Below are 23129 nucleotides of genomic sequence, written 5' to 3' on the forward strand. Positions count from 1 at the left end.
TCAGGACATAGCACACACATTCTTTACCGTGAACAAACATATCCCTGCTGCCGTCAGGACAAATCATATACATTCCATACTGTGAACAAACATATCTCTGCTGCCAAGTCACGCCAAATCATACACATTCCATACTGTGAACAAACATATCTCTGTTACCAAGTCAGGACATAGCACACACATTCTTTACTGTGAACAAACGTATCTCTGCTGCAAAGTCAAGACAAATCATACACATTCCTTAATGTGAACAAACGTATCTCTGCTACTAAGTCAGGACACAGCAAACACTTTCCTTATGGCAAGCCAACAAATACCCAAGACAAATCATACATCTTCCTCAGAGCGAACCAATGAATATGTTGCTTCCTTAAGAGTAAACCAACAAATATTTGTTGCTGAGTCAGGACAAAACACATCTTTTTTAGAAACAAAACATATCAGTTGCCAAATCAGGATCAAACATACATCTTCCTTAGAGTAAACCGAACCAACATAAAATGTACATATGTTGCTAAGTCAGGACAAAACACACATCTTACATAAAGTGAACCAAAATTTATATATTGCGAAGTTAGAACAAATCATATATCTTCTTTAAAGTGAACCAAAATTTATATATTGCAAAGTTAGAACAAATCATATATCTTCTTTAAAGTGAACCAATATATATCTGTTGCCATTTCAAGCCAAAAATACATCTTCCTAAGAGTGAATCAAAATTTATCTGTTGCCAAGTCAGGACAAAACAGACGTCGTCTTTAAAGTGAACCAACAAATACCTGTTGCCAAGTAAAGAAAAAATACATCTTCTGTAGAGAACCAACATTTGTATGTTGCCAGTCAGGACAAAGCATATGTTTTCCTTAGAATTAACACATATCAGTTGTTCAATAAGACAAAGCACACATCATCCTTTAAAGAGTGAACCAAAATATATGTATTGCCAATTCAGGACGAAGTGTACATTTTCCTAAGAGTGAACCAAAATTTTTCTGTTGTAAAGTTAGGACAAAGCATACATTTTCAGGTGAATGAACCAAAAAATATATGTTGGTAGATCAGGACAAAGCACATACCCTCCTTAGAATTAGCAATCAAATATCTTTTCCTAAGACAGGACAAAACATTCTCCATAGAGTGAAACCAACATATATATGGTGCTAAGTCAAAACAAATCATACATCTAAATTAGAGCACACAAACACTCATCTATCCCTTAGGAAGAGTAAAGCTATATTTCTTACATGCTAATGCATCCTAAATTGTAAAAAAAAACATAACTCCTATCAATCACAACAATGCATACACATTCATAAAAATTGTGAACATTTTACATTGACAAGAAACATAAAGTATGAACAAGGCATGTTTGAGTGTATGAGCACATACGAATCACTATGGTATGAACAAATGTAATGAGAATAAATATATAGTGAATATTTTGAAGAGACAACAACCCAACCGGGATGAAAAATGTCAGCTCTAAGTCACCAACTAAAAGCAAAATTTGTAAGAGGCTAGTATGGATAATCTGATGTGTAACAGGCTAGCAGGGATAATCCAATGTGTAACAGGCTAGTAAGGATAATCCAATGAGTAACAGGCTAGTAGAAATAATCCAATGTGTAACAGACTAGTAGAGATAATCCAATGTGTAACAGGCTAGTAAGGATAATCCAATTAATAACTGGTTGCCTTGTTGTCATTATCAAAGTCAATCAAGATATTCAAGCATAAAAACTCATGTCAATTTATTTGATATTTATTAATTATAATAAAAATAAATTAAACAAATCATTAAATTAAATACATGTATGACCTTATAAAAACTGAAAATGCATGATCAAGGTAAAAATATATGAGAAACTTTGAGAAAATTCACTATTTTTACAAGATAACTTTACTTCTGTTAACATTAGTAACTTCTTAGCCAGATGTCACTCTAATTTTTTTCTTCAATATATTGACTATTCTTTCTATACCATTATGTTAAACCTTAAGATTTAAATATGCATTACATGTACCACTTTCTTCACAGTTTTTTAAAAATATCACAATTACATAATAATTTTCTACATGGAGTTTTTTTTATTTCACAGGTCATGCTGTATGTAAGAGTCACTGAAGGTACACAGATTTTTGTACTGTGATAAATTTCTTACATATAAGTTATTGGATTAAGGTTATGTTGCTACAAGACTACAAATAATCATCACATGAAGTGTTTTTTTATGATCAACATCATGAAATCAGTAATCATTTGGTGTGGCCATCTTAACTCCTCAACACTGGGTTTTTCTAGAAAAGCAGAGGGTACTACCCTACTGATGCACCTGGTACATGCTCCTAGATTTAGTGGAGTCCAGGTTGCCAATTTATTCTTTAGTTTCTCTATGAATTCTTTTCATTAATTAGAGTTCTCAATAAAGTTTTGTCTGTTTTTCTAAGTCTAGACTTTCTCTCCAGAACATGAATATCCTGCTCCTTATTCTAATCAATCTCATGGCTTTTTAAAGAAATTTCTAGTTTTTCCCAAACTTGCATTTAATCTAAACATAGGGTAAAACAATAATGTCAGCAACATCTTTTAAGTTGGTTTCTTACAAAAAAATTGAACAAAGAAAATTATACACTGTGTATAAAACTGATGCAATTCAATGGATTAAGTTTTATAACATGACACAAAATATCCCTGTTGTATATACTGGTCAATTCCCATGGCCTTAAATTCAATGGGACTAAAACCAAAACAACAGAAGTACACTGGGCCTATCATTATAATCATTCTTAAGAAAATGTCATAAATATCCACCTGGATTTCTCATGCTATGTTCTACTTAGATTTTGGTAATTATTACCAACCATTTTGAAACATTTTTTTTTAAATAAAAAATAAGGCTTATATATATATTAGACAGTATGTTTATACATTTTTTCCTTTTTTTTTTTGACTGACTGGCCAAACTGCTTTTGTTAAAAAATCAATAATACAACAGGTAAAACAAGATTCATAATTTGTCTGACTGTATCACCATCGTGTATTTGTCAGCTCATACATATTTTCAAAATGTATAAAGACACTAAGAAAGTTAAAAACTACAGCATGGGTTACCAAGTATGTACTAACAATAGCATATACTGTATAGAATAATGAATGAGTTTAATAGGTAAAATTTCATGTTAAAAATTACAACTTTGTCATTCTTCAGTATGAATATAAACACACTGTGCAAATTTAAATACTACCCACTAAATCCTTTTTGAACTATCAAAGACGAATTAAGCAAGCATTCAAAATTAACTTATACAAATGCATAACTCAAGAACATAAATTGAAGCTTCTTTCAACTTTTGTGTTTCAAATATAACAACTAGGCACAGGTTTGTCTTTGAGCCATACCTTCCATAATATTCTGGGCAAAATTACCTCCCCTTGATGAAACAAAATTTTCATATCTGAAAATAAAAGAGTACATATTTTTAATTATAAATTAAATAATAAAAGTGAAGACAGCAGAGACTTATTCAAGATCTGTTTTCTTCAATGTCATAGAAGTAAAGGGTATCTGGTGAGACACTGAAATAAGGTTTAATTTTAATTTGGAATTATTTGGGAATTTAGAAAATGACCCAAAAATAATTGGTAAAACTAACCCTTACTAAGTAAAAGTTTCAACCTTACAAAACTGAACAATTCAAAGAGTAATGTAAACTGATTTAAGTAGGGAAGCATTTTCATCAACTGATCAATGACTGTTTTCATAAAACAGCTGGGTTTGTTTATCCTCTATAGAAGTAATCTCTTCTGTAATTTTCTAATTTTTTGGCCTGTTTTTAAAGGTTTTCATTGTTAAATTGATCTCTTATTCATATTCCTCTCCACAAATTACAATCCAGTCATTCTGCAATGTCATCTGATGTTGAATTTCCTTGTTTTCCTAACAGATTAATTCAATGGTATATTGTATTAGGACAATGAAAGGCGACATTGAAAATGACATCAAATTAGATTTCATTGTTTGAGATGACACTTGAGTCAAAGACATCATTGTTCAGATGATGAATGGTTTTGTCAGTTGTGGTTTTGTTTAATATATTACCATGATTACAGCATCAAAATATCAGGAATAATTTTGTCTTATTGTATATTTTATCTAGTTTCCTGGAAAATTGGAAGAATATTTGCTGCCATGTTATGCATCACTTTAATAAGAAAGCATAATTTTTATTTACAAATAGAAATAATTATAATTAAAGTACAGAAAGTCAAGAACAGGATGGTTTAGATAATGACTTTAGAAAACTGTGGTTAATTTCACAAAAAGTCATAAATTTAAAATTGATTGTCCCTAGTGATGTCACAATGCTATTTCCTTCTATGATGTCATTACTTATGATCATATTTAAGTGAAATCAACAACTGAATAGTATGGATAATGACCTTAGAAAACAGATTAACTGCACTTGGTTAATTCTAGTTGCAAAGAAATGGAAATTGATAATGTGTTAAAAATTCAAACAATTGCATACATCATTTCCGACATATTATTCATGACATGTTTTATATACAGCCAGGCAACTTGTGTATGTGTTTTCCACTTCTTTTCATTAAGCCCTTAGGTAAAATTCTAAAATGACAATGTTATGGACAACAAAAATCATAAAGGATTCAAGTATGGTCTAACAAGTGAGACATAAAGAAGACCATCGACTGTACTTTAAATATTTGATGAGTCTCCCCTATTAATTGGTATATATCACTGTAAAGTACAAGATGAATTATAATATCTAAATTAAAAAACTTATTTCAGAAATTAAATAAAATTCAAGCCTAGAAAACTGGCTTTTGACATAAATAATAGAAACCAAAATTTTAGTCTATACTAAAATTCAATTAAACGCCCAATAAAATAGGCTTTGGTCCAATGCACAATTCAACCATGGTTTTATTTTGACATTCTGCGTATATATCAATTGTCTTCCCATGTCAAAAAGCATATCTCCTGTGATACTGCTACACCCTAAAGTGTCCAATTTCTCAAAAGACAAACTCAAATTACAGTTTATCATAGAAATTACTATCAATGGTGCTTGTGTCACTTTTGTTCCCTCTCAGAAAATCACAACAATAGAGTAACAGAAAAATTTGTTTGGTCATTAAATACTTCAATACAAGTTAACAAAACTGATTTCTATTAATTTTTTCTAGCTGCTTTTCTATACTGTAGGACAAACATTGGCGAGGTCCTGCAATACCAAACCAGTAATCAGAGAAACACTCAGGCTTTATTTAATTTCCAATTCAACAAAAGACTGTTGTGATTTTGAATTCATGAACTATTGTGTAACTCTGAATAGCATCGTTTTACCATTTGTCGACTGATGCCTGATATCAATAGAATTTTACAGTTAATTTTTGACTCTATTTGACATTGCCATTCAGCATCGCGGCAGGGTGTCAATATTTACCAAACCTAATCAAAAGATCTGAATTAAATTCTTTTGTGTTCATTTTTTCAAATAAGTTTAGTCAAAATCTAAACCTATTCATCTAGGAATACGCATTGATATTACAGAAAATTAGCCCTATTTGTGAAATTTACCAATTCAAACTAATCAGATATAAACCTTTAGAAATAATAAAATTCCTTTTTGTTAGCTTTGCTGATCAAATAGAATTGTACCAATTTTGACAAATTGATTTTTTAAATGAGTATTACAAATCCTTTATGTTTATCAATGGTTTGTGAAATGCATCAGTCAAACTTTATAATTACCTTCAATGATGATTATGTAAAATAAAATTGAGCACTGTTTCGGAGAAAAAAATAACCCTAAATTTAAACTATGTAAATTATCCCATCAAAAAGTCGGAACAAAACACATCATCTTAGCAGGAAACTATTCAAACACACCACATTCTAATACTACATTTCTTTAAACTGCCTCTCAAGTGATACAATTTATAATGCACAGATTGTGCTTGAATAATGTTGATCATTTTTAGGGAAAATGTCTTGCTACTTGAAAAAGTGAAAATAAATGTAACATTTAACGTGTTTGAACTGTGAACAGGAATGATATTCCTCTTTTAATACAAAAGTATGTGAAGATGTTTGCAACTAAGACTGGTCAACAAACTCCTGATATATAAAGACCGTGCTTGTCCTCAGTACCAATATTTCTTGAAGTCTTAGCAACAGTAAGTGCCAACTGAACTAAATTGGACTTACTGAATCTTTCTTTCAATCATTGTATATAAGATCTAACAACACTCTATTCATCTTTCAGTTCAGATTACCTTTCTGGGAAGCTGATCAGTTTTCAGCTTTCATGATTATGAAAGTATTTTCAAAGGGAAAAACACTAGAATTCAGGAAAGTTCAAATGAACACTGTTTTGATAAAAAGCAAAATGGAGTGTTGTTAAATCCTCTATGAAGTGTGTGAACGGAACATTTATTTTTCACAGAAAATTCAGGACTTGAGTGTCCAAAAATAAGGGTATGTTAGATATGTGAATGTGATCAAAATCACTTCAACTTTTGCCAAATCTGTATGAAGCAACATAACACATCTGAAATCAATCCATTCATTGGAAGTTAAGAAAATCAGGATAAAATTCAGAATGACAAAGAATGGATGGACAAGGTCATTCTAATATCCATCAACTCTTTAAGTGGAGATATAATAAATTTATCAATTATGGACCATATATGAGGTCCATATTTAGCATACTGACAGATTAAAAAATCCTGAATTGTTATATTACATATGTAAAATATAATAAAACAATTTTTAGTTACATATTTTGAATATATGTAAAAAAAAATGATGAAATATACGTAAAATGGAAAAAGAAAACCGAGTTCATTGCTATAAGCAAAAATACATAAAATATTCTGATATTTATGTGACTAGTTGAGCCAATGAAAAACAACATACTACATACCATATGTAATATTTACACATATTTTAAAATTCTTCCTATGCTCACTGTAAATCATGATAAAATTAAGAATGGTCAGTGCTTGGGCACTGTATTAATTCCCCAATTGGAATGAGGGAATTTTCAATTTTTCAGACAATTTCTCATTTCCATAGAAAGAATGCTAAATGATGATGTCAGACTATCTAGACAGGTGAAGTGGATTTTAATTGCAAATTTGGCTCAACTGCTCGTTAAACAGGCACATATATGTTTAGTTTCAATGCCAAATTAAACAGGACCTTACTGGGTTCTTTTCACTTACTAAATCTGAATTTTATGAATTTAAGTCAAAAGTACAAATAAAATCAAAAGGATTAGGGTACACTACATACATGTATTGTCTTCTATTTTAAAGAAACTTATGGACAGATTTCAGAAGGCTACAAAGCAACTATGTATGATAGTGATAACCAACAGGAACAAATAAGTGTGTCAGTATATCTGTCTTTTTTTTAAAAAGCAACATATATTCAATATTAGACACTGATTAAGTTTTATAAAAGGTTTGAAAGTTTAGTATACTGGAGGAAGAAAAAAAAACTTACAATAAAAGCATTACTCTTTTACATGTGTACATTATCAACAGTGAACAAATCGTTCCGAACAAAATATGTGAGTATTTATTTTTATTATATTTTACTGCTTATTCTGCATCCAATACTGGTACACAGCTACTGATCAAAGGTAGATAACTTGATTTCAAAAAGAAGTCAGGGAAAAGTATGGTACATTCAATCATGTCCAGCTTCCAACAAAGCTTTAAAGCTTATTTACAAAGTAAATGTCAGTATGGTCATTAATTTTGTCTGCCTGAATATCACTAAGCATTGAACTTTTGATTTAATTGCATTTATGTTTTATTTTTAATCTAGAAGCCTACATATATTAAAAAACAAACCATTGTTTCCCATTTTACATTTTTTTTTAATCAAAGGCAGCTGAATAAAAACAAATGTTGTAGAGAGTAAAAAATAAATATAGTGCTACAAAATGTTATTGATAAAATCTTGCTACTACAGATTTTGCATCAATTTAAAGAACACCTGTATAGTGAGAGAAAAAAACATGAAATGATTCTTTTTATAACCAAGTGAGATACATACATTATTTGATATTTAAATCTCTCCTCAGCAGGGACTGATGGCCTGGTTTTAGACAAAGCTTTCATTATATCCTCCTCGGTAATAAGAATGGCAGGATTTTTAGCTGAAGCCACTGCAGGAGAGAAAAGACTTTCGGCAGTAGTCACATTCTCTGTTTTCTGGCGGACTTTCAATCTTGATCTTATTTGTTGAACCTGTAAAAATGTAAGGCTTAAACTTAAACTTAAACTTCATCTTCAGCAGGCAACTGCCTAAGCTTTTATAAAGAACTCATCTTTATTTAAATTTAGTGATGGCGTAATTACATGAAACTGTTAAAAGTTACAGGGTTATTGAACATTGTCATACAGTGAAATTATTACTTCCACAATAGTATAATATACAAATCACTTCTGAATATTTTTGCAACCATCAGTTTAATTCTAAATATGCTGTCAACATCTTCCTAATATAAATTTGATGTTTGTATGCTAACCAGATAAAAATAAAATAATCAGTCATTTTCAATACACATCCAATTCTTTTTTAAAGATGATTCCAGCTTCCATGCAAATACAAGGATATATTGCATTGTAGATTTTTCTGGCTTTTATATCAAAATAAACAAGAAAATATTTCTAACAATCATCTTTTCTTTTTGATGAACATTTTAAATCAAAGTGCTGTTAGCACTTGATGTTTTTGATTTTTGTGAAATTGTAGCATGAACAACATTACTGCAAGAACTAAATTCTCTGAAGGCAAATTTATTACTTAACATCTTTCATGGCCAAAAAGGAGTCCCTCAAATCTTCAGTTGATATGAAGACTAGATCTTAATTTTATTTGCAGAAATAATAGAATATTATCGAGCTGAATAAATGCAAGAAACATATTTACTGGTTACAAAAGAGGTATTGAATGATATAAAAGGAATTACATTTGGACTATATTTTTGTGTAGTGTTCAGAAATAGTAGGGAAGTCCCAGTGATTGACCGGCAACATACGGTATTTTGATCCTGAGGATCAAGAACCCAAAAAGCTCTATTACAGTCTTGTTTTTATTGCAGTAACATAGAACTCAGAAGAAATGTAATCATAGGACATAGATGCTTCAAAATCACTAAATATCACCAACAAAAACTGGAGTTGGAGGTGGCACTGAGCAGTAAGTCTCCCTAAAAATACCAAGTCTCAAATGGTACTCACTTTTTTGTGCAAAAGCAAAAAAATTTATGGGAATGACATATCGGTACATACTTACATATAGATAGAAGTAAAACTTGGTGCTTGGGCAGGGCATAAAAACAACAGATAACAACAAACATCACAATGATAGTATCATTCTTGACTAGAATTTCCCTCTGTTGTCATACTTCAAATATGAGAGTGATTTTATACCACTCTGTAGGTATAAATATAATAAATATTCACAAGGACCGCCCCTTTGGTGAGGGCGATCTATCATAAAGTGAAGGCCAGTGGCCATGGGATTGAATGATATTTTTTTCCATTTTAGTGAAATTTAAAAGATATTTCATTTTTGCACTTCAGAATATGCCACTTCCTTATTTTGCTTTTCAGATTTTTTTCACAGCACTTTAATAAGTGGTGGGGGCTAGTGTAAAAATTTAGCACATTTTCACATTGTTTGTAAACAAGTGATGGAAAAGGCAAAAAAAAACTGCATGACCCTTTGCTTCGAAAGTTGTAAAAGATAACTTGGCATATGAACCTGAAAGAGTACCATAATACATAAAACTTCTTGATTTCTAAAGTTTATTCACAAGGGGCATAACTTAAAACATGGGTTTGTATTGGAAGCAATGGGAGTTTTTTACTGAATTTATTCCTGTAATGTTTTTCTTTTTAATGTACATATTACTGAAAAAATAAAAAGCTTCACCGAGGGCAGCCAGTTGAACTTGGGGCAAATGTGGACACAATATTAGTTTCTAACACATTTAAACAGGGATTTATAGTTCCTTATGGACACGACAAATGGTTTGGATTAATATTGCTCAATATTTTGAAATTCAAATTCAGTAAAAGATTCTCCTTTCACGGTGCTTTCAAAGAAATTAACAATACAGCAAATTTGGAAGCACACTTTTTAAAATCCTTGTAATTTATAACAAAAAAAAAAACAGATGAAAAAATTAAAAAATACAGTCTTCCAAAAAGTGATTGTTTTGACTCCTTTGATCCCTTGTTACTGAAAATCAGTAAGAAATATTAAACTGCTGATTGAAAAATACAGGTAGTGGTTTCATTGAGAAGTCCAATGAAAAAAATTCAAAATTGGACCAGAAAATAAAAAAATTAAATTTTAGAGTAAGGCTCTACTTTGACCCTCTATAGACAGAAAATGTGAAAATGCTATTTAAAATCTCTTAAATATTCTAAAAACGGAATTATATAGGAAACAAATTAAAAAAAAAGAACTGTTAAAACTGAATGATAAACAAACATTCAACAATTTTAAATAAACACCTATTTTAGCCTGATTATTTTGCAGACCGATAGGGGCCAGTGACCCCATTTTAAATAGCACAATTCCTCCAGCAGCAACTAACAATATGGTCTCGGAAGGTTGTCAAAGCCAAGGGGTGGTGTTGGGAATGGGCTCTCAATATCATTTTAAATGCCCCTTTCCGCGTGCGTCTCAAACAGCCTCTGACAACTGAAGACCAACTCCAACCTTCACGACGGGTTTACCAACTGGTGGACCTGGTCCGGCCGTTTTGACTGACTGGAGAAGGGGCAAAGGGAAGTCACTGGCGCCTTAAAACCAGATAGCCTCGGGTAGATGGGGCTCATAAACCTTGGAGGATAGCCCATCTAGGACAAGGAAAACTCTGATCTAAAACCTCCGCTGCCTTGCGGCTACACCCTTCCACAGGGAAAAACTTCAGGAGACAACCTCGAGGAAAATCCAGAACTAGGAATCTGTAACTTCCTTCCTGTACTTCCAGGATCAGAACTTCTGTTCAGAAGCTAAGGGTGAGGTAACCCGACAGAAAACCTAGAGTGCTGAAGACGGAGGTGTTGGGCGATATATAGCGCACTCAAACAGACCACAACACCACGCACAAACAGCCAAAATGACACTTGAAACCATGATCAAACGATTTGGTGCTCGCCCTGTGGGGACCCACCAGGCAGGTGCAGTGCCGGGCTCTCTGTCTCGAAGGAGCCCAACCAATGCTACTGGATGTACCTTAGTTTCGTCTTGTGGAGTAAGGGGGCAAACAAGGAGAGCTACTGACTATAGAAAGATCAAACCGAAAAGAGCAACCACATATAAACATCGTGCAGTGGAATGCAGAAGGGGTGTCAAACAAGAGAGAAGAACTTACTTCATGACAACAATGTGAACATCTGCTGTATTGGGGAAAAACATCTGCAAGAGGACAAACCTTTTAAGATCAGAGGATACCAAGTCTTCAGGAGTGATAGAAAACCACCTTATCCTTGTCAACGATGCCACTGACACGCCTACTTTTTATTCTCGTCAATGGCATACAACCAGTACACCAAATCTAGCTTTCTGTACTGACGATATACACCAAAAAACCAGTAGAAAGGTATGTGACCAGCTAGGAGGCAGTGATCATCCACCTGTCATAATATCCATTGCAGAATCAACAACATCTGAGTATGCTCAGCTACCAAGATGGAATTACAAGAAGGCAAATTGGAGTATGTTTCAAGCTAGAATAGATGAACTTACAAGGGACACAGAAATAGAGGGAAAGAATATTAACAATGCGGTGAAAGCATTCAACACTGTTGTATTAAAGACAGCAAAGGAAACTATACCGAGAGGTGTGAGAAAGGACTACAAGCCATACTCGTCCAGTGAGATACAGGCAACACATGAGGCACTCACAAGGGCAAGGGATGATGCAGAATTCAATCCCAGTCAGGAAAATAACATCAAACTCCAAAAGTGCAAGGCCAAACATCTAAGAACAAAGATTTAATGTCAAACGAAAAGGTAGAGAGAGAAAACATCATCTATGGATATGGAAAAAGATACAAAAAAGCTTTGGAAATTGACAAAAGCACTGAATGATGAGGGAAGCAAAGGGGAAAAGATCACGCTAGAAGTTGAAGGAGAAACAACCATAGGGAAAGTGGCAGCAGATGAATTTGCTAAAGGCTATGAGAAAGAAAGCAACATTGATATACCACCATCATGGAAAAAAGAAGTAAGAACTGAATTGAAAGATCAAAGGTGCCAACACGTGAACTTATGCAGAGAGATATCTCCATGTTTGAGATGAAGGAAGCCATCAGAAAAATGAAAATGAAGAAGGCACCAAGTCCAGATAACATCACCTATGAAATGCTTCAACACCTTAGCACCTTAGCATTAACAACTTTGCTAGAGATTCTCAACCTGAGCTGGAGACAAGGTCAAGTCCTTCAATATTGGAAAGAAGCCATAATGATGCCAATACTGAAGAGGGGAAAGAACAAGTCGAAAGCCTCAAGCTACTGCCCAATTAGCCTAACAAGCAGTTGCTGCAAATTAATGGAGCGTATAATCAACAAGTGCCTACAGACATACTTGGGAGTCGGAGAACATTCTTGGTCATGAACAAGCTGGTTTTAGACAGTACAAGGGCACAGAAGATCAGACAACACATCTACTTCAAGTAGTCGAGGATGCATTTCAATCAAAGAAAGTAACGCTAGCTGTCTTTGTAGATCTTCAGAGAGCATTTGACAAAGTCTGGAAAGATGGCCTTCTTGTGAAACTTCTTAGATATGGAGTAAGTGGAAGAATGTACAAATGGACCAACTCATATCTGTACAATAGAAGGGCAAGAGTACTTGTAGATGGGAAGCACGGCCAAAAATACTTCTAAACAATGGTGTTTCACAGGCAGGATTATTGCCACCAACTCTCTTCATACTATATATGAATGACCTAGTTCCAGGGCTACCAAATGGTGTACAATCAGCACTCTACGCAGATGATCTTGTCCTCTGGTGCTCTGAAGAGTATGCAACTACTGCAAGGTACAGGATACAAACAGCATTAGATATAGTAGTCAAATGGGCCTATGAGTGGTGTGTTACCATCAATAGAGAGAAAACAACAGCAACCCTCTTTACACTCTCACCTAAAACCCAATCTGTCAAACTGACCATGGATGACATCCATATCACAATGGAAGATCAGCAAACATACCTTGGTGTAACCTTCGATAAGACTTACATGGAAACAGCATATAATGACAGCAGAAGCCAAAGCCAGATGAAAACTAAACATCATGAGAAAACTTGCTGGTACAAACTGGGGTCCTAATGAGAAAGTTTTGAAATCTGTCTACGAAGGAAATGTGTGCCCACATCTAGAATATGGCTCTAGTGCTTGGATGACAGCAGCTAAGTCTCACCATCAGACTCTAGATAAAGTCCAGAATCAGGCACTCTGCATCATCGCAGGAGCCATGAAATCAACACCTATTGCTAGTATGGAGGAAATAACAAACATACAACCATTAAGTAAGAGAAGAGAAAGTAAAGCTATGATACAGGCCACCAAATATCAATGCTTACCAAACCACCCAATGAATGAGAGACTGAAACAACCATCCTCAGGCAGACTCAAAAGATCCAGCTTCAGTCTAGAAACAAAAGCATCGCAAAGAAAACACCAAGAACATCTACCTAAGCATGTCAAACCTATAGATTTTAAAATGAATGATAATCTATGTGCAGAGAAGGAGGACAATGTAACCATTCAAACAACAGTTCCGTTACTCAGTAAGCAGTGCCAAAGATGAACAATCAAACATCGTCAGAAAAACCGTAACAATGAACATGCTGGAAGAAGAGTATCCATCAGAATTGTGGTCAAGAGTTTACACAGACAGTTCAGCCACAAATGCAACAACAAAAGGAGGGGCCGGTATCTACATAGAATACCAAAATGGAGTACAACAGTCAATGGCAATACCAACAAGATTACATTGCTCCAACTACAAGGCTGAAGAAGCACTGAAGAAGCAAATTACACCAAGGAAAGTGCAGCAAATATGCAAGTAGTATTCCCAACAGATGTCCTCTCCGTAATACAAGCACTGACCAACAACAAACTACCACAACTTGAAAGAGCTATTTATTCCATCAAGAGCCTTAAAACTTTTAAGTTATTCTTTACATATTCCATTTTATATTTAAATGAACACTCATTACCTGTTGATTTAATTGATCTTCCAAATCTTCTGTCATTTCCTGTACCCCGTCGGTTAAATTTTGCACATACATAAAATCAGATTTGAACTGTTTAGTCTCTCTTTCCATATCAGCAGTTTTTGCCAACATTCCATAACTACTACTTCTCCTCCTTGTCCTGAGATAGCTAGGACTTTTTTGAGAGGAGTAATCAAATCTGTCCATTTTTGAAGCACCAGTAACAGTATGGATTGCCTCTAATTGGGCATTGTATAACAAAGCTTTAAAGTCAGCACCGGTAAAATTCTCACAACTTTCAGCAAATTTATCAAGATTGACATCAAAAGCAACCTGGACCTTTCTTGTTAATGCTTTAAGTATGGATTTCCTCTCCTCCTACAAAATAACAATTTTGCTTCAACAACCAATGGGTTAGAAAACTGGAAAAAAAGAAGATATTCTATCAACCCAAGTAATGCTAATTTTATTAAACATAAACTACTAGTAAGAATATGACTAAAAAATTAACACTCATTAAAACTGAGATAATTAAACAAGTTGGCTTTCTAAATCACATTGTAAAGTATCTACTATTTTTATATGTATGTTATCCTGAACACAGGCTGTCCAGCACCTCTTGGCCAAAGAAATAAGGGTTAATTTTAGGGCTAATTTAAGGCTAAAATTAGTAATTTTACAACATAAAAGTAACTAACTCTGAGAAAGTCTTCCAACTTTCCTTCATTCTTTTGTGAATTTCTGATAGAAGAGCACCTGATTACAATAAAGAAAACATTTATAGACAATTAGGATGCACTCTCTTTATTACAAAACAAGGTGTCATTGAAATAAAAACTGCAAGGATAATTTTCGAAACTTTTTAGACAGCAGTGAAGTAACATGAAAATTTAAAAATTTACTTAAAAAAAATAAGGGCTCTTTTAGGAACTCCATTAGAATTTCAAGTTTTTTAAAGAAATTTTAAAGGATTTTAGGGCTGCTGGACAGCCTGTGGACAGTGATTTCTTGAAAAACTTGAAACTAAAGTGTTGGTCACATCCAACATGTCAAACATAATTTTTGTTGGCTAAGGTGATAAAAATGAACAAAAAACTTACTACATATAGTATCATCAATTAAAAGTTGAGGTGATATAGCCTGATTTCAGGTTGTTACTAGAAATACTGTGAGCAAGATCATAACAAACATATCCTCAACTTCACTTTGACTTACATCATTATGTTAAATTATTTCCCCTTTCAGACATCTCACAATAATTATCTTTCTTCATGCATATCTACACTGAAATCAAATCTTATAAAATGTCACCAAACTTCTTGGACTAGTTCAAGAGGTGCTTCCTGTACAAGATGTACACACATTAAAAACTTTAGTTGAATTATTTGGACTATAAATATCTTCCTCTATGCACATCTACATGTATTGCCAAAACTTCCTATACAGTTTCATTAAAAATCATCAAACAGTTTAGGAGGAACTGTGCTTATGAGATTTGAAAATGCATAACCCTCTAAATCGATCATCTCCCTTTCCAGAGACAAAAATATGATTATTTTCCTTCAGGTACTTCTACATATAATGACTTATTTTCCTTTAAAGTTTCATAAAATTATGTCATATGTGGATTAGGAAAGTTGCAACCTTAAAATAGAATATCTCCCCTTGCAGTTATCTGCATCTCTGTAAATCTACATTTAATATGCCTAAACATTCTATAAAGTTTCATCTAAATCAGTCATTCAGATTAGGAAGAGTTGGGCCTACATTGTGTGTTGACAGACAAATGAACAGACAGACAGAAAAAAATGAAGATATCATCAAAGAAAGCAAGCAATAACTAACTGTCAAACTGAATTGGCATGGATATATTGGTAACCTACCAATGAAGGTAAATTGCAGCGTAAACATTTATCTAATCGTCCAGGTCTCAACAAAGCAGGATCTATCAAATCTGGTCGACTGGTGGCCGCCAAGACGTATACACCTTAATAAAAATCTTGAATTAAATTTTCTCCTAGTGGACAATTATAAGATAAAAAAATTGTGAATTTAGGCCCTTTAGATATTGACACCATATAAGATTTAAGTACTGCGATACTGAGTCAGTTGAGATTGAATATAAAACTAAATACATCACATACAGATGTTTGATATTTCAACAAACTGACAAAATTGAAATTGTTAGGGTACAAGGTGAAAAAGTATGACTACTTTAAATATTCTGATATTTCACAAATCTTTCAAAATATTTCTTTCCCAAAACTAGCTACCGTATTTAAGTCAAATTGCCTAATTTTGACCAAAATCGATGAAAAAAACATAGATAAGTCAAATTCGGCAGAAAAGTCATGGGTAAGACGTGTGCATTTTTATCATACATGTCAGTGGAGATCCAAGTTGAGCGGTTTGTTTTCAACAGTGTATTATTCCAGCAATGTTACTAAGTATAAGATTTCTGAATTAAATAAATATCTGCGTTTTTGTTAAAGTGTAATTTGTCTGTGAGTTCAATTATTTCTATTGAATGGAATGTCAATGGCTCTCTGAAGCCAAAGATCATCAAGAGTACGAAATCATAAACATGTCAAATGTGGGCAGCCATGTGTGAAATAAGCGGGAAATTCGTTTGATGAATTGGTCATATTTATGTGCAGTAATTAGTAAACAATATTACCTGGTATTACAAAATACAATAAAAAATAATTGTCACCTGCAAATTTGGTTGCAATTAGCCATTTCGATATAACCTTAACTAATTATAATTTGAGCCACCTGTGACTGTGTTACGACATACCATAAATGGGTATAAATTTGCATATTAAAGGACTGATAACTCCAAAACACTTGATGTTTTCCAAGTTAAAAAAAGAGTTTTGTTAACATAGCTTCTAGAGTTTATTTATATATTTTAACAGTTTCAAAGTTTCAGAATTTTTATTAACATCATCGTTATCATTCACAAAGGATAGTGGCAATGATCAATAATATTCAAATTGAATCGTCAATTTGACTGTTTGAGTGACAGCTTTTGTTGATTGCAGTTTATCCAAAATGTTTATTTAAAGCAATCAAATCTGAACTAAACAAATCTAATGCATTGTTGATGAACATTTTTCTTGAAAAATCCTTATATAAGTGGACAATAAGTCGAGGCTGACACTTTGGTGAAAAAAAATATTGACTTATAGTCCTGAAAATACGGTAATTCTATAATATATATTTTCATAGATACTCTACTCTTTTAAAAATAATTGCTAACCTTCCAAACCCTCTACACCGTCTAACTGTGTCAACAGCTGGTTCACTACCCTGTCTGTTACACCAGTATTGTCGTGGCCACGCCTACAAAGCATTTTAAATTTGATACAAGTAAAATACAAAAAGAATTATGCCTAAGAGGCATGGATGCTCCTGCAACTCATACATAACAAAATAGACAGTGCAAAGAAATGGAAATTACAAATAAACATATTTTTAAAAATTCTAATCATAATCTACAGTTGCTGGCAGTTATGAAAGTATGTGATAAATTTAGAGTGGTGTAAGTTAAGCAATAATTTTCAAACACATTTTTGCGTGCAAATAGGGCCTGTACTTTTTCTGCTAAGAACCACAAAATAGACTTATTTTTTGAACATCGCAAAAATCAAAAGCAAAACCATGAAATTCAATTTTGTACTGTTACTGTGTACCTGTGATTTAAACCAAAATCCACAATTTAAGTTTACCCGTATGTCTTAACTTCCTCAAATTGTCACGTCTATCAAGTGCTTCATCTTAAGTTTTGACACATGTTAACTGTTTTGTTTACACATTGAAAAAATAACTATTACTTAAACATGATTACAGAAGAAAAATGAATAAATTACATGTATGCTCATCATGAGAATCACGGAAACATCAATAACAGGACAAATTTTGAAAATTGGTATACTCCACCTGAACACAAAGACTTTCAAATTTCTCTGAAAACAGATTTTGTTTTCCTTCTTCTTTTTCTAGTCCAAAGATACATATCATAAATATATAGTTATATATAATAGGTGGAGTGTAACTTGAACAGAAGGATAAAGTCATCTTCAACCAGTCACTAGAAGATCAACCAATGCAACTTTAATTCTAGAATAGGAACAGACAAACTATGGACAGCTTCTTCTGCCCAGTACATGTTTTTTTTGTGTAACAAGAAAGGCCGAGTAGTTCAGATTGTTTACCGTTTATGTTTTAGATCCTGAACTTTAGACAATGATCATTAAGTCAAATTCAGAGTTCACCTTTCTTGACAAAATAAGCATGATATGTTTTTTTTAACAAATAATCAGTTACATCTTACCTTGGAGCTATAGAGTCAAATTCATCAAAGAACAGTATACAAGGTTTTGCACTCTGTGCCCTGAAATAAATGTGAAAAAAAGAATGACTACACAAAATATATGTATATACAGAGTCTAAATAGTGAATATAATATTGTTCTTCAATTAAACATCTAATCTTACATTATACAGGGATCAATCAAAACCAGAGACAATATCTTTTATATAATTACAATTAACCAAGAATCATGAATCCTGTTTTTTTTATATCACAGGGCACAAGTTTTTATTCTATGGGGAAAAGAAGTTAAGTTTTGCTACTAGATAACAACAGAAATAAGGTACATGTATATATATAATCACATACAAATCTCCAAAACAACTATGAATCTATTTTTCTACAGTACCTGATAAATGTATCTCTAACAGCTTGCTCGCTAGCGCCTATATATTTATTTAGCAGTTCTGGACCCTGAAACATTAATTTAAATTCAGTAATGCAAAAATCTGTCAACAAGCGTATATAAAATTATGGATACATGATGCTATGAGATGGCAAAACTATGGAACTGTAGCACTATCTAACAATGTCATCTCTAGCTGTGAAACCAAATATAAAAATGTGGACATGGCATTTAAATGCAGCAAAACCATGTCATTCTGGTAAAAAAATAGGATTCATGATGGCATCTGAAACAATTTCTCAATTTTACATCTGATCATCATTTTTCATTCAATGTATAAATTTTATGTGTCAATTTACAGCATTACTACATACCTTAATACTTATGAAGTTAAGACCACACTCCTTAGCAACCACACCAGCCAATAATGTTTTCCCTGTCCCTGGTGCTCCATATAACAGCAACCCAGATCTAAGTCTGAGAGGACATTTACTAAAGAGTTTTGGGTACTAAAATAAACAAATATGAACCAGATAAACTTCAGCCTTGTTTGCAGGAAATATTATCCAATCTATAATTTTTCCCAGGTATTTGAAAATTATTGAAGCATGCTATAGTCCTATAACATACTGAAAACTAACAGTAAATGAGCGTCTAAGACATTACCTCAAAATTGGGAGGGTATAACCAAGATCTGTTTATCAAGACTTCTATCTCTGGGAAAGTATAACCAAGAACTGTTTATCAAAACTTCTGTCTGTGTAAATCTGACCATAATTTTATATCTGCCTATAATAATCTTGAATCATGTGCTTCTCCACATGTTATATATGCAGCTTACTTATATATTAAGATTCAAAATAGCATTCTATTTTATGTAATGTGCTGTGATAATCAATACAGTTTACTATTAATCTTTTTAAAGTAAACACCTCTTAATGACATTCTCATTGAAGTTACACACTTTCCTATTTCTTTTTATTGAAACCTGTCAGCAAAAATTTAGAGGACAATTCAATTTTTGAAATCGGACCACGACAGGATCATTCGCAACTGTTTTTTTCCAAAGCATGTCTCATGTTCAATTGAAATGGATAATTTACTGTTCAAACATGAAAGAAGACGATTAAGTTAAATGTTTTGTGTTTTCTTTTAAAAAGTCATTTGAGATAAATTTACCACATCAAGAAACAGTAGGAATTTTCAGTTATGTTACAAAGTATTAAGGATAAGACATTCAATTCATAAATTAGCATGATCTGGAGTGACGAATGTTTTTTCCATAGTCTATCTTGAACATTTGATATGAAAATCTGATTAAAATACTTGCTTGTAACCGAATATTCCATAGATTTTCAGAGATTTTGACATTTTTTCTTCTAGAACTGGCACCATTTTTGTTTGAATAGATATTAGAAGAACACAGGTCAAATCACCAGTATTCACCACTACAAGGAGGAGTACATTCTAATTTTCAGGAGATGTCTTAAAACAAAGAGGGCAACTTCACTTCACTTTTGGTGTCTATGGTGTGAAGTGAACGACACCAGAGTGACTATTTTTTTCCAAAATCACCTAACTGCCTGAGCCCTGAGTCCAAGACTTGGTTGGTGTAAGGATATGCCTATTCTATCCTGTACAAGACATGATTTGGTGTAAGGATATGCCTATTCTATCTAGTACAAGACATGATATGCCTATTCTGTCCTGTACAAGATTTGGTTTGGTGTAAGGATATGCCTATTCTATCTTGCACAAGACCCGATTTAGTGTAGCGATGTGCCTATTCTATCCTGCACAAGACTCGATTTAGTGTAAGGATGTGCCTATTCTATCCTGCACAAGACTCGATTTAGTGTAAGGATGTGCCTATTCTATCCTGCACAAGACTCGATTTAGTGTAAGGATGTGCCTATTCTATCCTGCACAAGACTCGATTTAGTGTAAGGATGTGCCTATTCTATCCTGCACAAGACTCGATTTAGTGTAAGGATGTGTCTATTCTATCCTGCACAAGACTCGATTTAGTGTAGCGATGTGCCTATTCTATCCTGTACAAGACATGGTTTGGTTCAAGAATATGCCTATTCTATCCTGCACAAGACCCGATTTGGTGTAAGGATGTGCCAATTCTATCCTGTATAAGACATGGTTTGGTTCAAGGATTTGCCTATTCTATCCTGCACAAGACCGGATTTGGTGTAAGGATGTGCCTATTCTATCCTGCACAAGACCCGATTTAGTGTAGCGATGTGCCTATTCTTTCCTGCACAAGACTCGATTTAGTGTAAGGATGTGTCTATTCTATCCTGCACAAGACCCGATTTGGTGTAAGGATGTGCCTATTCTATCCTGTACAAGACATGGTTTGGTTCAAGGATTTGCCTATTCTATCCTGCACAAGACCCGATTTGGTGTAAGGATGTGCCTATTCTATCCTGCACAAGACCCGATTTAGTGTAGCGATGTACCTATTCTTTCCTGCACAAGACTCGATTTGGTGTAAGGATGTGTCTATTCTATCCTGCACAAGACCCGATTTGGTGTAAGGATGTGCCTATTCTATCCTGTACAAGACATGGTTTGGTTCAAGGATATGCCTATTCTATCCTGCACAAGACATGGTTTGGTTCAAGGATTTGCCTATTCTATCCTGCACAAGACCCGATTTGGTGTAAGGATGTGCCTATTCTATCCTGCACAAGACCCAATTTAGTGTAGCGATGTGCCTATTCTTTCCTGCACAAGACTCGATTTAGTGTAAGGATGTGTCTATTCTATCCTGCACAAGACTCGATTTAGTGTAAGGATGTGCCTATTCTATCCTGTACAAGACTTGGTTTGCTGTAAGGATATGCCTATTCTATCTTGCACAAGACATGAATTGGTGTAAGGATGTGCCTATTCTATCCTATACAAGACATGGTTTGGTTCAAGGATATGCCTATTCTATCCTGCACAAGACCCGATTTGGTGTAAGGATGTGCCTATTCTATCCTGCACAAGACTCGATTTAGTGTAAGGATGTGCCTATTCTATCCTGTACAAGACATGGTTTCATGGTTTAGTTTAAGGATATGCCTATTCTATCCTGTACAAGACATGGTTTGGTGTAAGGATACGCCTATTCTATCTTGCACAAGACATGAATTGGTGTAAGGATGTGCCTATTCTATCCTGTACAAGACATGGTTTGGTTCAAGGATATGCCTATTCTATCCTGCACAAGACCCGATTTGGTGTAAGGATGTGCCTATTCTATCCTGCACAAGACTCGATTTAGTGTAGCGATGTGCATATTCTATCCTGTACAAGACATGGTTTCATGGTTTAGTTTAAGGATATGCCTATTCTATCCTGTACAAGACATGGTTTGGTTCAAGGATATGCCTATTCTATCCTGCACAAGACCCGATTTGGTGTAAGGATGTGCCTATTCTATCCTGCAGAAGACTCGATTTAGTGTAGGAATGTGCCTATTCTATCCTGTACAAGACATGGTTTGGTTCAAGGATATGCCTATTCTATCCTGCACAAGACCCGATTTGGTGTAAGGATGTGCCTATTCTATCCTGCAGAAGACTCGATTTAGTGTAGGAATGTGCCTATTCTATCCTGTACAAGACATGGTTTGGTTCAAGGATATGCCTATTCTATCCTGCACAAGACCCGATTTGGTGTAAGGATGTGCCTATTCTATCCTGTACAAGACATGGTTTGGTTCAAGGATTTGCCTATTCTATCCTGCACAAGACCCGATTTGGTGTAAGGATGTGCCTATTCTATTCTGCACAAGACTCGATTTAGTGTAAGGATGTGCCTATTCTATCCTGCACAAGACTCGATTTAGTGTAGCAATGTGCCTATTCTATCCTGTACAAGACATGGTTTCATGGTTTAGTTTAAGGATATGCCTATTCTATCCTGTACAAGACATGGTTTGATGTAAGAATATGCCTATTCTATCCTGTACAAGACACGGTTTGGTGTAAGGATATGTTAATTCTATCCTGCACTAAACATGGTTTGGTGTAAGGATATGCCTATTCTACCCTGCACAAGACATGGTTTGGTGTAAGGATATACAGTAGTACTGCCATATATCTATTGGACTCATCATGT

The 23129-nt window shown here is 33.8% G+C and overlaps 1 protein-coding gene across 1 annotated transcript in view; it reads right to left on the minus strand.

Annotated features, from left to right (window-relative positions):
- Window positions 1–3139: 3139 nt before the first annotated feature.
- The window catches only part of LOC148624543 (peroxisomal ATPase PEX1-like), a 42599-nt gene continuing 22609 nt past the window's right edge, over window positions 3140–23129 (minus strand). The window contains exons 13-20 of the mRNA XM_088567209.1: window positions 19382–19516; window positions 19011–19075; window positions 18624–18683; window positions 17550–17632; window positions 16171–16274; window positions 14291–14665; window positions 8097–8290; window positions 3140–3459 (exon numbers count right to left, since the gene is read on the minus strand). Coding sequence (XP_088423335.1) covers window positions 3375–3459; window positions 8097–8290; window positions 14291–14665; window positions 16171–16274; window positions 17550–17632; window positions 18624–18683; window positions 19011–19075; window positions 19382–19516 — 1101 coding nt within the window. The 3' untranslated portion in view covers window positions 3140–3374. The remainder of the gene's footprint in view (window positions 3460–8096; window positions 8291–14290; window positions 14666–16170; window positions 16275–17549; window positions 17633–18623; window positions 18684–19010; window positions 19076–19381; window positions 19517–23129) is intronic.

Source organism: Perna viridis, chromosome 2 (assembly GCF_037379345.1).
Source record: "Perna viridis isolate PV_CMFRI_1.1 ecotype Kerala chromosome 2, ASM3737934v1, whole genome shotgun sequence".
In the NCBI taxonomy this organism is placed as follows: domain Eukaryota; kingdom Metazoa; phylum Mollusca; class Bivalvia; order Mytilida; family Mytilidae; genus Perna; species Perna viridis.